Source organism: Sus scrofa, chromosome 4, assembly GCF_054392235.1.
Source record: "Sus scrofa isolate SSC_HxYL_T2T_F1_AM1 chromosome 4, Sscrofa_HxYL_maternal_Yorkshire_Landrace_v2.0, whole genome shotgun sequence".
Taxonomy (NCBI): Eukaryota; Metazoa; Chordata; class Mammalia; order Artiodactyla; family Suidae; genus Sus; species Sus scrofa.
This window is the reverse complement of record NC_139386.1, coordinates 106357667-106380284: the sequence shown is the minus strand read 5'-3', so window position 1 is coordinate 106380284 and position 22618 is coordinate 106357667. Positions and strand designations below refer to the sequence as shown.

General features: G+C 50.7%; 2 protein-coding genes across 7 annotated transcripts in view; both read left to right on the top strand.

Annotated features, from left to right (window-relative positions):
- The first annotated feature begins 8 nt into the window (after positions 1-8).
- Positions 9-18093, top strand: LOC102159652 (NBPF family member NBPF6). 3 transcript variants are annotated; one of them, XM_085023399.1, is made up of 13 exons: positions 9-358; positions 2170-2374; positions 2924-3038; positions 5070-5284; positions 6431-6485; positions 7328-7542; positions 8541-8595; positions 9663-9877; positions 10940-10991; positions 11780-11955; positions 12674-12901; positions 14306-14511; positions 16798-18093. In XM_085023399.1, exons 2-12 carry the CDS (start codon positions 2197-2199, stop codon positions 14500-14502), a joined length of 1701 nt encoding a protein of 566 aa, XP_084879525.1. In that variant the 5' UTR covers positions 9-358; positions 2170-2196; the 3' UTR covers positions 14503-14511; positions 16798-18093. The 3 variants fall into 3 exon arrangements, with proteins under 3 accessions (XP_084879525.1, XP_084879522.1, XP_084879524.1); XM_085023396.1 differs by having other exon boundaries at positions 11762-11955; XM_085023398.1 differs by having other exon boundaries at positions 223-358; positions 8544-8595; positions 11762-11955.
- A 3042-nt stretch (positions 18094-21135) lies between these two features.
- The window catches only part of LOC106505207 (NBPF family member NBPF6-like), a 41688-nt gene continuing 40205 nt past the window's right edge, over positions 21136-22618 (top strand). For all 4 annotated transcript variants that reach the window (XM_085023395.1, XM_085023394.1, XM_085023393.1 and 1 more), the window contains exons 1-2: positions 21136-21400; positions 22388-22605. The gene's annotated coding sequence lies outside the window, so the exon portion shown is untranslated. The remainder of the gene's footprint in view (positions 21401-22387; positions 22606-22618) is intronic.

The following is a 22618-nucleotide window of genomic DNA, read 5'->3' as shown; positions in this document are numbered from 1 at the left end:
CTTCTCAGGTGCATCTGCCTCGGAGACACAGTGCCTATCTCCAGACGATCATTTGTTCAGCAATAGCCATGCCTCCTTTATGCATAATCATTCAAAATATATGTCTTTGTCATCAGAAAAATAGATAATCAAATTGTGCTATACTCCTAAAACAGAATATCTCCTAGCATAAGTATACAACCAAATGACTGATGCAACCAATTGCGATGGAGCCTCAAAACCAGACACTGGTTGAAAGAACACAGAGAAAGGGACCCTCCTGCATCTTTACAATTCAGTGACATGCAAGAATAAACAAAACTCATCTGTGGGGAGAGGATTCCGGCCCTGTTTGTCTGTGGAAGATGGGAATTGACTGGTAAGTAGCACGGGAGAAGTTCGGGAATGGTGGAGGTGTAGTCTCTTGATCTGGGTGGTGATTCCACAATGGATACAGCATGTTGAGTGTACTGAGCTGTGCTCATAAGTTGTGTGTGTTTTTGTTCTAGTAACTTATATGTCAGTATAGAAGGGATGGCATTAAGAAAGGGGGGTGACAAAGACAAAAAGAGTGACAGATGGCAGCAAATGGGTAACAGATATTCACCGTGTAAATAATAAGGATGCGTTGAGAAGAAAACCAAAGTGACTGAGCAGAGCAAACACTACAGAGTATACTTAAGAGAAAAGATAAGGAAATTTAAAAGTTCAACTCATATTAAATGACAGACGGCCCTGTTGGGAAAATCACCCCGGAACGACCATCACAGACCTCATCTCCATTAAAAGTACTGTCATTCTGTTGACTATAATGGGAGAAGGTGGGTTTTAATGCCCAAGAGAAATGGTTTCTAATGCACAATGCTTTCCTCACCAAATGTGTGGTCTGGGGAAATTTTATAACCGCTGAGATTTTCTTCATAAGGAAAATAACTTATGATTATTCAGATAGTTCATAGGATTAGATACGATCCCTTTAACTATACTAGGTGCTGGGAACATACCTGACTTTGTCCCTCCTTTGTCCACTGTGTAGTTATGGACAGAATACAGTTGGCAGGGAACAGATAAGATGTTCTCAAATAAATATTCCCCACCTGCCATTTATAGAAAGAAGTCATGTTCATAATTGAAGGAATGGGAGAGGAACAAGAGTCTTTTGAACAGCCATCCCCAAACCTTGACCTTGGCTAGTTTGCATCTAAAAGCAGCCTTGGCAACATCTTGGCCAGGACCAGCCCCTGCAGTGTTCCCTGTCTGGAATGGAATGAGGAGGTACAGTAGAGCTTAGAACAGCCTTGACCCACAGGTTTGATCCCTGGCCTGGGATCTCTGAAGTTTGGGTTGTTAGGATTATCCAAAAGCCAACAGGCTGCCCCAGTGAAGAGAAGAATCTGACATAACACAGAGATGCAGCAAAAAGAGCACTGAATCGGGACAGAATACTTCTACTAATTATTCCTTCCCTTAGCATTATACTCAGCTTTTGTCCTACACGTTTATGTCACAGATCACATTGGGGAAGCCCAAGGAAGAACTTCATGACAGTCTAAACGTTTGATGTCTTTCACTGGTGGAAGAGATTTAGAATGTGTTAACATTTCCAGAGAAGGTGGGGGGACTTCGTGAGAGCCCTTAAGACAATAGGACATGTTGGGAAACTACTTGTGTCTTGATTTTTGGGTAAACAGAGGAGAGTGAAGATGAGAGCTCTGCGCAGATGTGTTTTGGAGGGAGGGAGCTAGTGCAGTGGTATTAGCACAAGTGCAGACACCTATGAAGTGTGGCTGCTGAGGGGGTGTCCCCATGGCTGGCGACCTTCCCAAGGCACCAGGCAGCCTTGTGTATCAGCATGGCCTAGGCCTCTGAATCCAGGGGCCCCCAAGATTCCATCAACCCTCCCCCCACCTTCCAGTTCTGTTGTGGCAACTCCAGACAGTTCCCTGGCACCCTGGGTCCCCCTTCCTCACGCCAGGCCCCATCTGAGCTACAGGCAGGGCCCTGGGCTCTGAGCTCTAGCATCTTGAACTTGGTTTCTGTGGATACAGACCCTCTGGTGTTGTGGGGTGTTGATTCGGGTGTGCCCAATGGTAAGTTAAGAATTCCAGTTTTCCTCATCCCTCATTCCCGCTTCAGCCTATGGGATTCCACGTGCTTTAATCCACCCTGTGCTGGGTGTCTTCTCCCCAGGCCCTGGCTCTCCTGCCACGTGTCACCATGGCAGTGTCTCTTGGCCCTTCATCAGACTTGAGGGCACAACACAAACTCATGCGAGAGAACCAGGAGCTTCAGCGGCAGCTGGCCCAGAGCAAGCAGGACTTCCGAGACCTCAGGGAGAAATTCCTTGTATCCGAAGCTACTGCCTACTCCCTGGCCAACCAGCTGCAGAAATACCGTACGTCCTAGGGGTCGGGGGCAACCAAGCGATGAGTGGTCACTGGCTTCCTTCTAGGAAACGAAACACTCTCCAGACTTGATCTTCTCTCCCCTTTGTCAAAATGAATTTCATTCTGACCACAATCCAGGGCAGGCAGAGGTGGCTCTTTCTCCCTCAGTTGGCAGAGGGTGGGAGAACTGAGGCACCAAGGAACTGCCCCCTCAGGCCCCTGCTCCGTGTCTCACCTCAGAGGGAACAAGTCCTGGGAACGTGGCCCTTGATTGAGGGTCAGTCTGGGGGTGTGTGAATTCTGACCTTGCCAAACAGCAGTTAATCTTGTCTCGTTCCTTTCTGTGCCTTGGAGCTTGTCTTTCCTCAGCTCTAAAATGGGGAGGACTGGAAGGCCGTGCAGTTGGGAGCCCGAGGAATCAGATGTGGAAATCCCTGCGTAGAGCCTGGTAACGGGCTTACACCTGCCCTTGGGATGGACTCTGCCTCCTCCCTTGAAGGCAGTGACCACAGCCGCGTGTCCAGCTTCCCCCTGAGGCAGCGTCTCTGTTTTTGCAGAGTGTGAAGGGCACAGAGACATCATTGAATCCGTGCTGGGGGAGAAGCTAGAGTTTAAGGTGGTGAAGCTGGCAGAGAGGCTGGCAGAGGATCCAGCGCTGGCCAAGAGGTTCCGGTAAGGAGGGTTCTGTGCAGGGAGGCCAGTGGAAGGTCTAGGCCTCTGTGAAGTGGGGCCAGGAGTGACACTGGGCCAGGAGAGGACCGAACTGCTCATGGCAGGCACCCAGGCACAGATACTCATGACGTAATCAGAGAACAGCCACTGGTGAAGTATGGAGTACAGTTGTTATTCAGAGCCTCATTTAACATGATTTTTTTTTTTTTTTGACTTTTAGAGCCATGCCTGTGGCATCTGGAGGTTCCTAGGCTAGGGGGTTCGAATCAGAGCTTTAGCCACCAGCCTACGCCAGAGCCATAGCAACCCTGGATCTGAGCCACGTCTGCAACCTACACCACAGCTCAGGGAAACGCCAGATCCTTACCAAGCTGAATGAGGCCAGGGCTCGAACCTGCAACCTCATGTATACTAGTTGGGTTCATTTTTAACTGAGCCATGACAGGAACATCCCATGCTTTTTTTTGTCTTTAATTTTTCTTCTTTTGGTCATGCTCAAGGCATAGAGAAGTTCCCATCCCAGGAATCAAACCAGCACCATGTGTAAATCAATCATACTTTCCTTTAAAAATGTTTTAAAATAAAATATATGAAAGCAGATATACCCCAGGATCCTACTGTATAGCACAGCATATGCAAAGACTATGAAAAGGATCTATATATATGTAACTGAGTGACATTGCTGTTCAGCACACACTCCACAAAATTGTAAAACAACTAAACTTCCAACATTGTTCTTTTTTGAAAAAGCAAAGTAATCCCAGCACAGCAGCAGAAATTTGAGCCACAAATGTGACAATGCTGGAGACTTAACCACATGCTATCATGAAACTCCAGTTGTTATTCAAAGCCTCATTTTCCATGTCTTTTTTTTGTTTTTGTTTTTGTTTTTTGTTTTTTGTCTTTTAGGGCCTCACCTGCGGCATATATGAGGTTCCCGGGCTAGGGGTCAAATCAGACCATAGTTCACGGCAACGCCAGATCCTTAACCCAGAGCAAGGCCAAGGATCGCACTTGAATCTGCATGTATGCTCATTCGGTTTGATAATCACTGAGCCATAATGGGAACTCTGCATGCTTTTTAAAAAGTTTTCATTTTTTGGTCATGCTCAAGGCATAGGGAAGTTCCCATCCCAGGAATCAAACCAACACCACATATAAATCAACCATACTTTAATTTAAAAATGTTTTAAAATTAAATATATGAACACAGATATATCCCAGGATCCTACTTATATAGCACAGCATGTGCAAAGAATATGAAAAGGAATCATAATATATGTATAACTGAATGACATTGCTGATCAGCACACACTCACACAACATTGTAAAACAACTATAATCCACTATTTCTTTTAAAAAAGTAAGAAAGGAAACAACCGAGATATGAGCCACAAAAGTGACAATTCCGGAGAGTTAACCACAAGCTACCAGGAAACTCCAACTCTGCTATTTAAACAAATCATTGATCTGAAATCACAGCACATGAAATTCACCAAATTCAAATCAAGTGAAGAGCTCAGGAGCATTTTGTCCATTTGCAGTGTTTTGTGATGCCAACCTCCTTTCCCTTCCCTCACAATCCCCTCCTGACTGACTCGAGCTTGGCCTCCATCCTGGACCCTGGCATTCTCTTGGTCTTTCGAATTCACACCAGCCGGACTGTCCACACCGGGTGTCTGGCTTTGTGTCAGTGCCTGCCAGTGCCTGATGTGTATTTTCGTGTGGAAACGGGCATGGCTGAGGGAAGACCTGGAGCGCCCTCTCCATGAAGCAGGTGTAGGAGGACACTGGGGTTGTTCCCAGAAGAACACGAGGAATGGGATGTCAAGGACTCTCAGGGGAGCTCTGGCTGTTCCAGAGGCCGCCTTTGTTGTCCGTCCCCCTTTCTCTCCGCCCCAGAAAGGTCACCCCCTAGGTGTCAGACTTCTGCATCGAGAGCTCCTTGGGGATGCCAGGGAGCATCAAACGCCCTAAGAGTGTGTGGTCCATGTCTCTGGGATTTCAAATTGTACCTGTGTGCCCCCTCAGGGAATTGGATGTCCTGATTCACGCTCAGGCAAGAGAGCTGACCCAGTTACGGCAGAAGGTGAAGGAAGGGAGGGATGACTGTGTCCTGCTCGTTCAGCACCTCACCGACCTCCTCACCCACAAAGACCTTGACAAGGACCAGGGGCAGGGCTTGCGAGAGCAACTGACTGAGGGACACAGGCTGGCAGAGCGCCTCGCCCGCAAGTTCAGCCCAGGTAAGGGGGCCACGGACCCCGATTGCACTGGGCAGCTCCATGGTCCCCAAGAGTCTTCACACCTCACTAGGCATGTTTTGGGGATTTGTAGGCTGTGCTTGCAGACTATGGTATTCCTGGGCCCGGAACTGAACCCGTGCCACAGCAGTGACAACAGCAGATCCTTAACCCACTGGGCCCCAAGGGAGCAGCTCACTAGGAATGTTTTTTAGAGCTGTTCGGTTTTCATGGCCCATTAGGGGCTGTGGTAGGACTAGGATGGGCTGAGGGTGAGGACAGAGGGGAAACAAACGCATAGGGTAGGGGAAAGAGTATTCCGACTCTTCTGCCTCCTCCTTGATGGACGAGGGCCTTCGTGCAGGAGGCAGCATGCACCCAGGGATAAAGCACAGAAAGGAGGCTGCGACAGGAGGCAGCCTGTGGAGGGAAAGGAGCCCTGGCCTACGTGTGACAGTTGCCTGCTTCCAGCCTGAGTGCTGCCTTTAGAACTGGGACTGAGTGACGGACTGTTCCTCTCCGGATACCTGTTTCCTCATCTGTATAAGGGATCAATCACTCGATGGTGGCCTTAGTGATGAAATGTGGGGATGTGAACAAATGTAGTTGAGAAAAATGAAGGCCCCTTCGTGTGAGGGGTTGGAGAAGGTCCTTGATGTACTTGATGAACTTGGTGCTGGGAAAGCTGTCTAGGGTGGAACACATTCCATGGAGAGAATTTCCCTTGATACCACACACACAAGCCCACTTGATGAGCCCGTGATGTCCCCAGATGGAGGGATGTGGGGTTTGGTGTTTCTTCCTCTCCTTGTAGAAAGGAGAGGATCTTGTGAGAGCTGCCAAAAAATACAGAGCAGGAGTTTATGGTGAATTTGTGGCAGGAGGCATGATACCATTGTACAGGTTGAGATGGAAGCTGGACACCAGTGCCGTGACATAAGGAAGAAGAGACAACTGCAATGTTTGCCTGATGACGTGGTGATCCAGCCCTTTGGAGGCAAGGAAATTGCTAAAAGACAATGCGTTAGACCGTCACCACTATCCTAACTCTCACATAGATATGTATGGCTCCATGGCCACATGAGTGCTTGTGTTTGTCGTGGGAGAAGAGGGCAGAAGCTGACTGGGGAGTTCTGAATTTGTTTACAGAGAGTGATGAAGACGAGAAGGAGGACGACGACGAAGCAGCAGCACTCACCCCCAGGTAACAGCACCTGTCAGGATGTGGTCATGGGGAGATAAAATATGGAGAGGTCCCAGGAAGAAGAGTAAGTGAGGTCAAGAGAGTCACAGATGCCAGATGCCAGGAGAAGCAAAGTGCAGACTGAATTTTCTTCCTTCCCTCCTCCCACTTGGGCTCGCCTGTGTCTTGTCTCTGTGGCACCTGTGTGTGTGACCCAAGGCAATGCACTGCCCTTAGGATCTCCTGTGCACACAGGGACTATCTAGCCTCTCCTACATGAACTCCAAGGTGAGATATTTTTGGTTATTCGGAAGAAGGTCACTTCAAAGAAATAAAGACCAAGTAATTAAGGAGTAAATCCAAGACTTAAAGACCAAGAAAATTATCTAGATGTCCCAAATGTACTTGTCATGTGACAGTCATTCTAATAAGACGCCTTAGAGGGCTTTCTGTTCCTAAAAGAAGGCATAGCATCTCTGGGAGTCTGTGTTGCTTTAGTCGGTGAATTCCCTTGGCTGCTTTATGTTGAATATCATGTGACTCAGGCACATGGTGCTAGCGCCTGGTGTGGTAGTTCATGTGTGGCTCATGTTCTGGAAAGCCCCACACTGGGATGGCTGAGTGTCCTTCCTCATCAGACGATGTGTGGCCAGGGCAGGGAGCACGTGCTGGTCTCTCTGCCTCCCAACCTGTGGAGCCACACTGCCCTTCACACACAGCAGCACAGTTACCTTCTTCTTTAAGGATATTGCCCTTTTGCTTTCTGGGACCACTCCCTGTGCCTCCCCTGCGACCACCCGGGACAGCTTGGTGTCTGTCCCTCTTAGTTTAATGTTCCGTCATTCGTTTCCCACCTGGCACAGCGTGGAAGTGCAGGAGGTTGCAAAGGAGGAGGTGCTACAGGAATCCCAGGATGAATGCATTTCGACCCCTTCAGTGGTCCAGGAAAGGTCTGACTGCACCCAGCCTTCGGGTGATGGCACATGTGCATCTGATGAGCCAAAAGTTGGCCCTGCTGCAGATGGAGCCTGTGCTGGCTCCCACGCCAAAGAGGATGACGTTCCAACCCCTCACCCAGGTAGCCTGCTTATTCTTTGTTCCCCACAACCCGTCTAGACTGAGCAAGGTCTTCTTCGAAGGTAGACCCTGTAGATATATGTCGGTTCGAGTCAGGGGAAAAGATGGATTATGAGACCCAAACACCAGGTTAGGTCAGGGAGCATTCATCCCTTCCTAGGTCGAGGTCATGCCTCTGTCCACCTGGACCCACTTTCAGGCCAATGGACCCCAGTCAGGTGTGACAAAGTCTCACTCAGCCCAGCTGGACATCCTCAGGAAGTGACTGTCAGACCTAGTTTGGGGCACATGTGTGTTGTCCCCTGTAATGATCTAAGTTTTCATGCTGTAGGAGGTCCTGGCCTTTCTATCCCTGTGCGGACCCAAGGGCAGACCTGACTGTGTGTGAGGAGACGAGGGTTCCCTGCTTTCCCTGCTCTGAGCCCCCGTCTCCACGGTCTCTGTGTTGGCGTGTCTTAGCTCAGCAGTCATCTGAAATGCAGACAGAGTCCCCTCTCCCCCTGCCTTCCTTGAATGTTTCCATGAAGGTAGTGCGTCCAGCCTTGCATGGCCATTGTTTCTGTGTAGCACCAAGTACTTCTTTCCATTGGAGAGTTGACACAATCCATCCATCCCGCTAGTCTCACGTATAAGTTCCTCTAAGCCATCAACAACTACATTATCCATTGGGACGAACGAGTAGTGTAGAAACAATTCTAGATCATACCTCAGCTCATTTTCTAAGATCTCTGGGGGAAATCCACTCTCTTAGCCATCTATATAGCCTCAGCAGAGAGGATGCTGGGAGAAGGTTCTTCCAGATCAGGAGGCGATTCCCTAACGGGTCTGGCCGCAGTGCTAATTCTCCTAAGCCTTCACTGAAGTGTCCCGGATCATCTCTGCCGAGGTACTCTGTTCTGACACTGAGAATATTAATGTCGTTGTGGTCGGTGTGTGCACTGAGTTGCCAAGTGTGAGCAGTGCTTAACTCGTGTGACATATTGTCTCTGAATTTCTTAGCAGAAAATCAGAATGGTCATGAGGAAGTGGATGGACAAGAGCCACTGCCCCCCAGGTAACTCTGAAGCTTTGAGGGCTGTGAATGTCGGTACTGATACCAGGAGACCTCAGACGCAGGGAACACCAGAAATTGCTCAGTATAAAATAACTCTTTCATCCCTTCAGGCAACAGTCAAATATCTCCTTTGGTAACAAAGTTGTCTATTTCCCTTGGGATAGTGGTACGGGTTTCAATTTCTTTATTTTATTTTATTTTCAGTCTTTTGAGGGCCGCACCCATGGCATTTGGAGGTTGCCAGGCTAGGGGTCTAATGGGAGCTGTAGCTGTAGCTGTAGCTGTAGTCCATAGCCTATGCCACAGCCACAGCAACGCAAGATCCCAGCCATGTCTGTGACCTACACCACAGCTCGGGGCAACACCAGATCCTTAACCCACTGAGCAAGGCCAGGGATCCAACCCACAACCTCATGGTTCCTAGTCAGATTGGATTCTGCCACACCACGACAGGAACTCCCATGGGTTTCCGTTTCTTAATCCCTCAAGGTTAGTGATGCACAGTGAGTAGCCACAGGTGAAAGAGTCAAACACAAGAAATCCTGCAATCACCAGTCCTCTCCTGGGGGGTTAAAAGCCGGGGGAGACACACATCTGCTTTGAGTCCTTTTGGCATCAGCATGTTAGTCAGTGTTGGGAGGCTGGGGAAGAACCTGGAAAACCTTTCATATTGTAGCATGCTCTAGATAAAATAGGTCCTGCAGTCTGTATTTCCTCCAGAGCCGTACTCACTCGGACAGTGTACACTCAGTTCCACACAGGGTCTGCAAAACCGGGGGAGCCAGGATTTCAGTCCTCTGTGTGTGCTGGGGTCCTGACTGTGGCCTGAGGGAGAGGTCATTCTCCTCCAGCAGCTGGTTGTGGGGCCAGAACCCCGAGCCTGTGCTGTTCTCTCTCCCTCCCCATGGCAGCCACACTCCGCCTCACATCTAGGAGGGTGGTTTCTCCCTTCTGGAAGAAGACTGCCACTTTGCTCTCTGTGTCTGCTCCCTATGCCTCCCCTGAACAGGAGCTAGAAAACCTCCTCTGAGTTTACTTTTCCGTCTTCCCCTCCGCATCTGGCACAGCGCGGAGTTGCAGGAGGTTGCAAAGGAGGAAGTGCTCCAGGCGTTCCCAGATGAAGCTGTTTTGGCTCCTTGCATTCAGCAGGAAGGTTCTGACTGCTACCCGCCTTGCAGTGATGGAAAACTGGCATTTGATGAACAGAAAAAGGGGTCTGCTCTGGATGGAGCCTGTGGTTGCTCTCCTGCTGCAGAGGGTGAAATTCCAGCTGGTCCCCCAGGTAGCCTGCATGTTCTTTGTTCGCCTAGTCTGATAGGAATAATCCCCTCGGGTAGACTGTATGCTGACATAATGTTTGGAACCTGGCACTGCAGTTGCCTTTAAAGCTTGCTTGCTGGTGCTAAAATCTCTTAGCTTTTGTTTCTCTGTAATGCTTTTCATTTTTTTCCCCTTCAATTGCCTTTAAAATGACATAGTCCATGAAGTAATGATTTTGTCCAAGTTCTAGTCATGTTTGCGCCACTGGCAATTAATTAGCCCCCAGGCAGTCCTGCCAGACTCACATGTACCTCTGCCACCATGGCCAGGAACTAACGTTCAAGCCTCCTAAGTTTGGGTGAGTCTCCCATCTCCCATGAAATGCTCCCATTGTCATTCCTGAGCAATGTGCCTCCTGAGTTTCTACCCCTCTCTGAGGCTGCTGCCAGTCTTGCTTGTATCTTTGGAAATGTCACAACGCTGTTTCACGTCTGCCAGCCTAGAGTCTGCATCCTTTCATTTGTCTTCCCTTGTCCCGACTCTTCTGGAACCAGAACATAAGCACCACTGTCAACTTTGGTGCATGTCTCTGAAGCGAGGAAGGGCCCTGGAATTTGCAACCTTAGGAATAGAAAGGACCCTGTTTCTCTGTAGCACTGAAGAGTCTTTGGACTGGCTGGGGTGTAGATTCCACTCGTCCGTCTAAGCTCAGCATGTCCTTCATCTCATGCATTAACAAGCCTTTCAGCTGGAAGAAGCCTGAATATCATAGCAAGCCCTGAGTTCATAGTGAGGAAGTTCCCCAGGATCTGCGGGGAGACATTTATGTTTAGCTGTTTGCAGAGTCTCAGGACATAAGCTAACTGTGAGGGTGACTTATCCTAACAAGGAGGTTTGTCTGGTGCCTCAAGACGGAAACTCAGTGCCCTCTTTTGACACTCTGTCTAGGGCCTCCGGGAATATTTCTCTCACAATAGACTGTTTTCACATTGTGTGTATTTATGACCCTTGCAAATGTGAGGCAAAGGATGGAGCAAATTAAGGGGATCTGCCTAAAGTAACTGTGCTGTTAATTTCTTTGCAGAAAACCCACATGATCGTAATGGGGTGAAAGAACCAGAGCCACCTGTCCCCAGGTAATTTTGACTATGTGGGGCTGTTCATACAGTAATGACATCTGCAGACCTCTGACCCAGGGAGAAGCAGAAAGTGCTGGGTCTATGTGTGTCCTCCACTTTGCCAACCAGCAGTTCTCCTGTTGTGTGACGTTTTCTGCTCTCATGGTGGCGCCCGTGTTGTTTCCCGTCTCTCGTTATGCTCTCAAGGGTAGTGACCCCCAGTCAGGTGACCCACGTGAACTATGTCCCAGGGGTCTGTGGCACTCACTTGTTCTCTCACTTCTGCTGTCTGCCTGTTTGGCATCAGCATGTTGGCATAGGTTTCATAGCAAGAAATGGAGACTGACAGTGATAGTATATTATTGCCACCATAATGAGAGACAGAGGCCTTGATGGCCTGAGATGCCTGGGATTCCAGAGGCGCCCCCCCACCCCCCTCCCCATGCTGTAGGCCCATTCCCACCCCTTTCCCACTTTCAGTGCCATCGAAATGAAGGGCTGACACCACTGTTACGTGACACTCTGTGTTGTGGGTCATGACTGTACCGTATGGAGGTATTCGGTCTCCTCCTCATCAGCTTGTCGTTGGCCAGAGCACTGAGGACCGACTGTCCTCGCTATTTCCTGACCCTCTAAAAACACACTCTGCCCCCACCCCAGATACACACCCAGTTTGTCCCTCTCTAATGGGTCAGCCAGCCCCTTGGCGGCCTTCGCCACACTCTTAATCATCTGATCCAAACCACATAGACTCTAAGATTCCTGATCACTCTTGGGTGAATCCTCAGGCCTCCGTCCCCCACCAGGCTCCGCGGGGAGCTGCCGCCGATGGCAGAGTGTGGTGTCCCACTGAACTCACTGGATGGAAGCGCTTGGTCTTGCCCAGGTCTTCCCGACCTGTCGGACTCCTTCTGGCCTTACAGGAGTGCTGCCACCCTCTCATTTGAGAACATGGATGTCCCTGATGCTCACGATGCAACCAGTGAGTACTCAGGGCCCAGACCCCCCTGGAGGGGTGTGTGGTCTCAGGACTGTGCACCTCATGACTTCCCTGAAGAGACACAAATTCTGGTTCTGCAACCCTTCTGTGCCTTAGCTCGTATCAGGACTCAGGCCTGTACTACACTATTTATACTTGCTAGGACCTTGGCCCTTAGCCGACCCCATGTGGGAACAGAACATACATGTGTGGGGAGGCAGAAGAGCCGCCAACACTTATGAAGAAGGACGTTGAGAAGGCTCCAGAATTGGGGTGTTCTCTTCGCTTTGTCCATGTCCTATCGTTGTCCAACTCCCTTTTCTACCAGTACCCGCAGGCTCGAGGCCATACTTCTTCCCCTGGTCTTTTAGTCTTGTGGGCAGACACCAACAACTCTTTCTCCCTCAGGCCTTCTCATTAGGCTGAGGGACTGAGGTATGAGTCAGAGAATAATAGGTGTGACTTTATTGCAAATCAAACCCTCTCAGGTCATGTGGGCAGCTTATTGTCTCAGGGACATCACAGCCTGGCCCCTGGCCTCTCCGCATCCCCAGGCATAGCCATAAAGATGGCATCTCCTTCCCGTACATGATGGCTGCCTGTGTTGTCTGGGTCACTGTGTGGATTCTCTGTTAGGCTGGGTCATCACAAATGGGTGTTCATGGAGGGCTTAGCGAAGGAAACCTTGGATGGGTGCTACTGAACCTGTTATTCTTTTCAGGTGACACCTGGGGGGATTGTCACAAAGTGCCTTCGAGTTTTGGAAGGCCAGAGATGCAAAGTTCACAAGCTCAGCTGCAGACAAGCACCCAGGTGGCCAATGATCTGCAGCTGCCCCTCAGCCAGCATTTAGATCGTGGTGATGGCAAAGCCAGGCTCCGCCTTTCCTCCAACATCCAGGGCTTTACTGCCAACACTGATACTGGGAACCAAGGGCCACTCTTCCGAGGTAAGAGAGAAGAGGGGAATAGGGAGTTCAGGCCAAGGAGATGGGCGACAGAGTTGTGTGTTTTTCCCCCTCTTTTGAAAATAAAGAGCCACCTTCATCGGGAAGTGTACCAGTCGGTCTGTTTGATAACACCTCATTTATCTCAACCTCTTTACTCTTATCCATAGCTGTCAGTTTTTTTCTCATCAGGATTCACTTCTCGGATTTTTTAACGTTCCTCAATCTGATTTTTTCAACCCCTCACCTCCATGTCGATGGGCATGTGCCATCCTTACCCTCCAGGAGTCTCAACCTCTCCAGCTGGAGCCTCGGGTGCCGGCGGCTTGTCCCTTAGGCGTTGGCCTCACCTGAGAATGAGGAGGGACCCGGGTTCTCAGGTGGAGGTGAGATGAGAAGGAGCAGCACGGAGCAGCCTGGAGAGGCTCCTCGAAAGTGCTCAGGGAGTGTGGGGAAGCGTAGCCCTGACAGGTGCCATTAGGTCCTGGGGTAGCTAGTTGTCTTCTCTTCACTCCTGCCTCTCTTTTTCTTGGCCTTGGCCTCCCACATTCCCAGCCAAGTCCCAAGCTCTCTGGCTGAGTCACTCTTTCTCCTGCTCACTTTCCTCGGAGGCCTGAGCATCAGTCCCGGCTTCACAGAAGATTTTGCAACAATGCATACTTTCCATGCCCTTGACTTTCATACTCCTTGATTCCTCCCCCATATGTCTTAGTTCATGCTACCCACCAGACCTTCTCTCTCTCCTTCTTCTTGTTTCCGTTCTTTGTTTCAAATTCAGCTCATCAGGAGGCTGTTAGAATGAACCGTCAGCAGCCTCATTGGTTTAATGTCCATGCACACTTTGTGGATGTTTTCATTGATCAGCACACCTTCTATACCTCGTGGGGACTGAGTGTGTCTAAACAATATGTGTACGGGATGTGTGTATATGTGGGTGTGTGTATCTATATACATATGCCCTATGATATGTATTGATGCACATTTAACATTGTTTCCAGGTTTAGCCTTCCCCAGGGCTTTTCTGTCCTGAGCTTTTCCTTCACCTGTGACTTTGCTTGGTCTCTACACTCTCATCCCGCCAAATAAGTACAACCCGCGTGTGGCATGGTTTCCTTGTCTTGGTCTTTTCTCCCTGGGAACGTTTTGTTTTTCTCAACGTTATTGTTCTCGACACCTTTTGGGCATTTGGGAGCATGTCTGCCTCATGGTAGTCTCACTAGTATCAGGAGTATCAACAGAAGGAAAGAAGTACCAAATGTCTCCAGTGGCTTCCCTCACCACGCACTTCCCGATGGCCCTTCATGTCCCTGGACACTGTCTTTACCGGAGGTCCCTGGGGGTGGAGGAGGGAGTCACAGGAAGATCATGAGTAACGATGGATCCTGTTGGCTGTGGTTTTCTCTTCAGAGCTGGGTCTGGATGCTTCCATCGGAATGAAGACCCCTCCCAAGCTGGAGGGTGAGGGCTCAGCTGCCAGCAGGCAGGAGTGTCACGTGTGTCACCGCCTTCATGCCTTAAGTTTCCTGAAAGAGAAGATTATCCAAAGAAAACTGCAGTTCAGCAAGTGGAGACTGGCCTGCAGATTCCCTGGCCTCCTTGCTTAGGCCACCGAGGTAATCACCTCTCAGGCTCCTCCATGCCCTTTCTCCTTATGCACCACAGCTCAGTCTCCCACTAGGTTTTCGCTTCCTCCTTTGTGGACTCCACAGCTCTGGCTCCCTCTGCGTGGTCTTTCCTGCTTTCCAGGGGCTGCCACCCTGCCAGGTCCTTGCCTCTCAGTCTTTTGTTTGCATCTGACTCTGCCGTGCCCCTGCGACTGCTCGCCTGATGTTCCCTCTGTCCTACTTTTAGCCCCAGGAAAGCCTGATCCTGTGGTCTTTTCATCCCAACAGCATCTCTAAGGCTGCTGAATACATGGTGCTTTGCGGGAAATCACACACGCAGTTGGCTTCCTCAGCTTCCTTTCCCTCCCCCTCCAACTCCACTGCCTCTTGCATCCAGGACCACGGTCTTAACGACTCACTTGCATGTGGCTTTCCTTTGGCAACGTGGACCTAGGAAAACCCTTCATGCTCAACTTTTTGCATGAGGAAGGGCTGAAAGTGAGAAAAAGGGTCCTGCTTACAAAAGTTGCATAAGAACCGCGTCATAGGTGGGAATGCTAGGCAGGCTGGAGTCAGGTCCCCTCAGTGCCAGGTGGGCAGTCCTGTGAGGGACACACTGGAGCTGGCATTCGGTGCAGGACAGTAGATGGCGCCCTCCTGGCACGCTGGCCAAACCAAGATGTAGACACCCGGTCGTCACAGTGCTCAGGACATGAGGGGAGCAGGCATTCAGACCTCCTGCCCTTTGACTCACCTGCTCCTGCCACACGTGCAGTAAAATTCCAGAACATGACCTGAGTGGGCATCTGAGACCAGGGAATCTAGGAGAGCGTTGTAGTGAATGAACTTTGGACCAAGCTTATGACGACTCAGGGAGAGACAAAGAATACAGGATGAACCTTGCTTCAGACAAACCCAATTGAGAAGGCAGATGGTTTCCATGAGAGTGTCAGAAGGATGACCGGAAACTCTGTGGGGCCAGGGAGAAAGAAGTTCTCGGTGGAAGGGATGGAAAGAAGCAAAAGGAGTGGTGTGAAGTAGTCTAGCCCTAGTAAGTAACTCTAAATCATGTAATTCCAGATAGAAACTGGGTGAGCCTGGATCTAACATGGGTGCGCACACCAAGCCATTGAAATTCTCCCTTCAGGTGAGGTTTGCTTAGCAGGGTTTTTTAAAGCTCTGTGAATAAACATTTAAGGATTCAAAGCACGACGGATCTGGTAGGATGTCAGTAACCAGGATGGCAGGGTCCACTTGTGGCTTCTTTATAGAAAAGCAGAATATCAGCCAGTGATGGACTTAGCCTTCTCTCCACAGAACTATTTGTGCAGCTTGGAAAAGAGAAAAGAGAAAGAGGCAGATAGATGCGCTGGATATACAAGCTCTGTGTTTGGATCCAAGTTTCTCACAGTGTTTAGAGTACCAGATACAGTACACAAAAGAACATGACTTAGAAGCTCAGAGAAACTCCCTTCTTTCTGTAGCTCTGCTGAAGCAGCGCTTCTCTGTAAAGACTTCTTCCTGTCCAGGAGGTTGACCAAACCGCCCCTAGTGCCTGTAGACCTCTCCGGATGGGAGCCTTTCCTCTCTCTTCCTCCAAATGGGTGGGAAGGGCCTGTGGCCTGGCTTCTAGGGTCCGTGTTGTCCATAACAGGCCACCTGAGCTCAACTACTCCTCAGCTCCTTGGCAGCATAGGTCCTCATCTATGAAAGGTGGAAGGAGAATCGGAGACATTCTGAAGCCCCAGTGGGTCTCCCATTGCAGGGCGCTCCCTGTAGCTGCCTCTCCTCCTCAGAGGACAGGGGCATAGAGGTAGGACAGGGTGTGTTTCTCTACCAAGGACCCCCTGCTCTGGAGCGCAATTTGTTTCGGAATGTGTGAGAGGGATGCTAAGCACATCCATCCCTGGAACGGTGAGAAGGCCATCCTTCAGTGCAGAGGAAGGGGCCTCAAGAGTGCAGTGGCTGCGGAGGACTGGGTGGGGGCACCTGGCTAAGGCTCCGCAGCAGGTCTGAGCTGGGTTATCAGCAAGCAGTGGTGGGGTGAGGACAGGGGTCCCTAGATTCTGCCCCAGAGGCTGGATGAACTTCTAAGGCATGGCTCTCACGTTCCCCTCCAGCCAGCCTGTGGCTCTGCCTTCAGCTCCTCGTGTCAGCAGGAGCCCAGCCTGCTCCTGGCCTCAGTCACCATGTGGCCATCCCTGCAGGCTCAGCTCTCAGCAGGACCCTGCAAAGACTCTCACTGATTTTTCTTCTGTCCTCTCTCACCTCCTCTCCTCTCTCTGTGTTTCACAGGTATCTGTTACTTCCAGAACGAAGAAGAGTTATTGCCCAACCCCAAGAAACCACAGCAGAAAAGATTCCTTTTCCACCTGATGAGAAAAACCTACAACAGCCAATCAAGTTGAAGCCCCAAAGGAACACTGGAGGGATCGTCTCCTGAGAATCAGCATCTCAACCATCACCTCCTCCACCCACCGTTTTTACTCCAAAAGACTGATCTCATGAGAGAAATCGCAGTCCTCGGCCTCCTCCCAGTCTTGGGTGTGATCAGTCGATGAGGAGACCAGGGCCCAGATGGACTACAGTTTGGAGCGACCTTCACCCTTGCTCCTGTCCACATTCATCCTCCTCACACAGGCATCAGGAGCCGCTGGCAGAAGGCCCCATGTCCACCTGGACATTCTTTGTCAGCACACGGGCTGTGGTCGGAGCAGACGCCCTTAACTGTGCAGTGTTCTTGCCGAAAGTGTTCCGCCTGAGTGTCTTCATGAGGTAGTTATCAGACAGCTGCAGAATGTAGGCCAGTGGCCCAGACACCTGGCCTGTCTGTCTTCAAACAGTCCATGTCTCCACAAAGAAGACAACCAAGAGGAGAAGAGAGATTTGGGGTTCCGAAGGACTAAGAAGTTTATGTGACTATAATTCTTGAGTCCTTTTGAACCCCAAACGTCTCCTCACCTTTTGTGATTGTCTTTGACTGTGGGGACATTGACTGGTTTGCAGAGGACAAGTCAGTTGTCTGGCTCACAAGTCTGCATCCTTCAGTTGTCTGATGATTTCCTCCTGATGCAATTCAGGGGAAAGCTTTTGCCAAGAGCACCACCTAGTGCCTGCTGTGTGCTTCCTAGCACAGCCCCGCAGGAGGCTGAGAGTGTCCACACTGCCTGCCACCACTCTTGTCATTCGAGCATTGGACGCTTTGTTCTGGAGGGCCCTGTGAGATCTGTCCATTGGAAAGACCTGTTTTTCTCTCTCTGATCAGTCATTTGCTTAGTGGTGTATGAATTAGAGGCCATGAACTTTCTTCTTCTGTGATGCTGTTTCTCCGACAAGTTGCCATGCCTTATCAATCCCCGATCGATGATTCCTGATATGTGTCCATTACCATATTTGTTTATATGTTGGAAACTTTCTGATTTAGTCATTCTGTAGACTTGTATTGCTGGCATTGTGCTATGGAATATGCAGCCCCTAACCGTCCATGTCATGAAAAGCTTTCTTGAATTTCACTGTGGTTTCTATATTTTTCAAATTTTTCCTAAAATAAAAATATTATAATAAAAATTAAATTATCAGTTATCCTACAAACATTGTATCTATTTTTTTTCTTCCTTTTTTTTTTTTTTTTTTTGGAGCTGCATGTGTGGCATATGTATTTTCCCAGGCTTGGGGTCCAACCAGAACTACAGCTGCCAGCCTACACCACAGCCACAGTAATGCAGGACCCCAGCCACATCTGTGACCTACACCACAGCTCATGGCAATGCTGGATCCCAGACCCACTGAACAGGGCCAGGGAGCGAACCCCCATCCTCATGCCTACTGGTTGGATTTGTTCCCCTAGTGCCAAAATGGAAACTCCTTCCATTATTGTTTTAAGTTAGTTTCTTTTCCTGGGATCCAAATACAACCCACAAAGTAATCAGGTGGATATGTGTTGAAGTTACTTACACACCCATATATACATATGCTGCCCCTCTGCTCCTTCCTACCTCTGTCCCTCCCCCTTCCCTCCCTCCCATCCTTCCTTCTCTCCTTCCTTTCTCTCTCATCCTCACTCCCTCTCAGTCAAATTCTTCTTGGTTTCCTCCTGTCCTCCTCCTTTTTTTTGGTCATTCATTTCGTGAAGATACTGCGTTTTGGTTCTGTATCTTTCCCACAGTCTAAACTGTGTACCTGAGTATACAGAAAAAAAATACTTCTGTCCTCCATACTTCACCTCTGGTGGCAGAATGTACAGCAGTGTTATAATAGAAAAAACTGCCAGCCATGTAGGTACCTTAAAATTTTCTTGTAGCCATGCTTAAAACCAAAACCTATCAACCCACAATACTACAAATATGCTCTTCCACATAGCAAATTAGTACTACACACGAAATATTCTACCAAAGTTTTAAAGTTCTGTTTAGTAGGAAAATATTTCACCTGTCTTCAGTTTTTCAGGTTACACTGACAGGAATCATCAATCACATACACTTAAGAGCCAGTTCCTGAGACCTACTAGCCCCATTCTGCGTATGCCATAGCCACATGAGTCTAATGGCCACTGTTTTGCACCTGGCAGATGTAGAGATGATGACATTCATGTTTGATACACTGGCGAGACTCTCTCAAACGGGGTGTGTGCTCTCTGATCAGGAGGCACGTCGGGTCCTGGGGGTTTTTCTGTGATATTTGCAGCCCTTTGACATCAGGGCCTGGATCCAGCAACTGATGATGTGGAGCAAAATGGTGACATTCCATGGTGCTACAGTCTCACCTGGAACACTTGCCTAAAGAGAAACTTCCCGAAATCCTAAACACTCTTGAGTTACGTAGGGGGACCATCTGTAACGAAGTCGGCAGCTTAATGAGCCAACTGCCAAGCCCCTTCTCTGGTCACCAATTAGCTTCTTTTATTTCTGTATCTTCCCCTGTGTGACTAGGAACTCAAAGTTGGACACACACGGAAGTATTCCAATCCATTGCCCTATCTTCCTTACCGATACTCCAATCATCCTCCCTTTCATCGGTGAATGTGACTCTCAGCTGGTTCCTTCACCCTTTGGATAAGATCCTAACAGTCTTTGAGCCCTTTCCTGATAGCAGTGTAACAAGGTGCTCCTGTGTCCTCTTGAGTATTTCCTGCCCCTGACTTGGACTCAGTCATTTCTCAAAGATGCTCTGGGTTCCTTTCGTGCAAAACACGATTCCCAGATCAACTTGTGGAACCTAGAGCTACTCATTGGAATTGGTTTCTCTCTAGGCCTTTCCCGTGGAAGGAGCTAGGAAACACATTTTCATAATTGTATGGACTCGTGTATTGACATATATTCCCAAGCATGCACCATTCACGTTCAGAACAACAGGCTTGTTATGGAAGTTTACATGCCTTCTGAATCGGGTTTCTCTGATACCCGCTTTTCTGTTGTTAAGGACACTGGGAGTAAGAGGAACACAGTATCCCACAGTCTCCTTTGCCTTTTCCCACATTACAGGGACAAAAGCCTAAAGAGATACCAACAATGCCACTAACAACACAATAGAGGAGAGCAGTTTGGGGCTTTGTCAGTGTCTTGGGGAACAGGGACACGCTTGTGTTTTAGTTGCTTTACCACAGGTATAGCTCTTGTCCATCTGGTTGTTTCGCAAAAGAGACAAGCATGTTCCCTTGTTACACGATGTTTTCAAAGTCTAGAGGCCTGTATTTAACAATTTAATTTCATAGTGATTTTTTCTTTAATGTAGGAGTTCCCATTGTGATTCAGCAGTAATGAACACAAGTGGTATCCAAAGGATTCAGGTTCACTCCCTGGCTCCACTCAGTGGGCTGATGTTCCTGGGTGCTGGTGAGTTGAGGTGTAGGTGGCAGAGGTGGCTGGGATCTGGTGATGATGTGGCTGTGGAGTATGATGGCAGCTGTTACCACAATTTGACTCCCAGCATGGGAAGTTCCATAAGTGGCCCTCCAAAGAAAACCAAAACCAACCGACCAACAAACAAAAGTAGTCTGGACGGGCCAACCAGAAGCTGTAGGCAGTCATCCAGCCTCAGCAGGACTATCTCAGCCCCTCACATGACCATTTACTCACAGGGACAACCTTGCAAGTACTAGAGTCCTGGTGAAACCCCCTTTTGGTTCAGTCTCTGCTGTTAAGCCCTGGGACACAGGGGGACCTGACTACAGGTGGCACTGGCTCCACTGCTGCAGCCCAGGCCGGTTCCAGGACAGCGACCAGCAGAGCTGCCTGGGTCCAGCCTGGAAGCCGCGAGCTTCCCCCGCCCACCCTGCCTCCCTGGTCCCCTCAGTCTTCCTGGCTCATCCAGGAGGCTGGGGTCTGGGACCCCGACTCCAGACAGGACCTGGAGCCTGGGGATGCCCTTGCCCACGCAGCCTGCCTCTCTCAGGTGTCAGTTCGCCTTGGGGACTGAGGCCACGCTGCGCTGTAAAAGACGCCGCCCAAAGGGCCAGGTCCCACGCAGAGTCGCCCTCGGACCCCTGCATTCAGAGTCCAGAGGGCGCAGCATGACACGAGCACACCGCCAGGGGTCGCCCCTCCCGCCGCTGAGGCAGGCCGCGCACAGCCCCGCGGGCGCAGGCCCCGCCTCCCGCCAGGCGTGCTTCCTCAGCCGCCCGCCGCGCGCTTCCTCAGCCGCCCGCCCGCCGCGCGCTTCCTCAGCCGCCCGCCCGCCGCGCGCTTCCTCAGCCGCCCGCGACGTCAGGAGGCCCCGACTCGCCTGCCCGCGGCCTCCCTTTGGTTTGTACCTCCTCACGGAGGCGATGAAATCCGTTTGGGGTCAGCGACAGGGCAGCGCTTTCGGGCCTCCCGCAAGTCCACCTCCTCTGCCGGCGTCTGTCGAGTGTTCTGCGCTGAAGGAGCTTTTCCTGCCAGAAAACCAAGTTCCTGTCCTCTTTGTAAGTGTCCCTCATGGCGCTGCCCTGGCAGCTCTGAGCATCCGGAGAAGCGCCCTTGGGACTTCCCGGGATGTCTTCTCCCTGGGACCGCGGGGCCAAGGGTCGAGGGGCAGGGCACTGAGGGCTTCCCTGGGTGACACAGATTTGGAACCGAAGCGGCCTCCGTGTGCCCACAGGTGGCAGCGCGAGCACCCAGGCGGCTGGCGCCCTGCGGGGTGTGAGCAGGGGACTGAGTTTCTTCTGGGCTTTTCCCTCCCTCAGCGTCCTCCTCCTGTTCAGCTTTCCGGGTTCAGCAGGTCCTCGCCCACCCGGGTGCCCAAGACGGAGGCGGCCGCTGGGTCTGGGTGGGGAGCTCAGTGTGTGGTGGCACGGGGTGCCTTCTAGATGTTTCCAGGGGCAGGAGGCTTCTAGGGTTCAGGGGCCCGCTTTGAAGGCCTTGGACAGCGTCCCTTGCTGAGTTGGGTGAAGCCAAAGGGAGATGCGCAGGGCAGAGGGGCAAATGGCTGCGTTCAGGCCCAGAGGCTGGGCGGCCCGCAGAGCAGGGGCTTCCTGGGAGGCGAGGAGCAGGCGGCCAGGGCCATGGGCCCCTGGTGGGGGCGCGGTGGGGGGGGAATGGGGTGTCCCTCACTGGGGTCGGTGCCCACAGGGCCCCAGCGTCCAGCCTGAGCGTATCCAGTGTGTGGGGTCTGGATGAGTTTTCAGCAGAGGAGGGAGGGGCTGGGCGGCGGGTTCTCAGAGCCTGGCAGCAGCATAAGATCGTGTCATCCTGCTCTGTGGGTCCAGTAGGGAGCCTGACTGTTCATTGGTGAAGGCTGGTGTCCAAGCCCCCATGGCACTTGGAAGTTCTAGTCCTGCTTGAACTCATTTTCAGGCTTGTGGTTGTCAGCATTTCCCAGAGCCTCCTGAGCTGCGTTTATGGTTGGGGCAGCGACCCTGTCCTGGAGCTCTCAGGGCCTGTCCTCACTGTCCTCTGCTCTGTGCACACAGGGGGGCATATGTGGAATGTCGTCCTCCTGGAGAGTCACCGGGTCAGGCTGTGCCGGGGTTTCCACCCCCGGTCACCACATGGCCCTGGTCTCTGTGCACTTTCTGGCGCGCCCAGTCCACCTTGGCTTAGCTGACTCTTCATCTGGATTCCGGGGAACTGCCAGGCGGCTAGAGGCTGAGGGCACAAGCATGGGAATCATCCACTGGTCAGCCTCCAGGTGGGTGCACGGC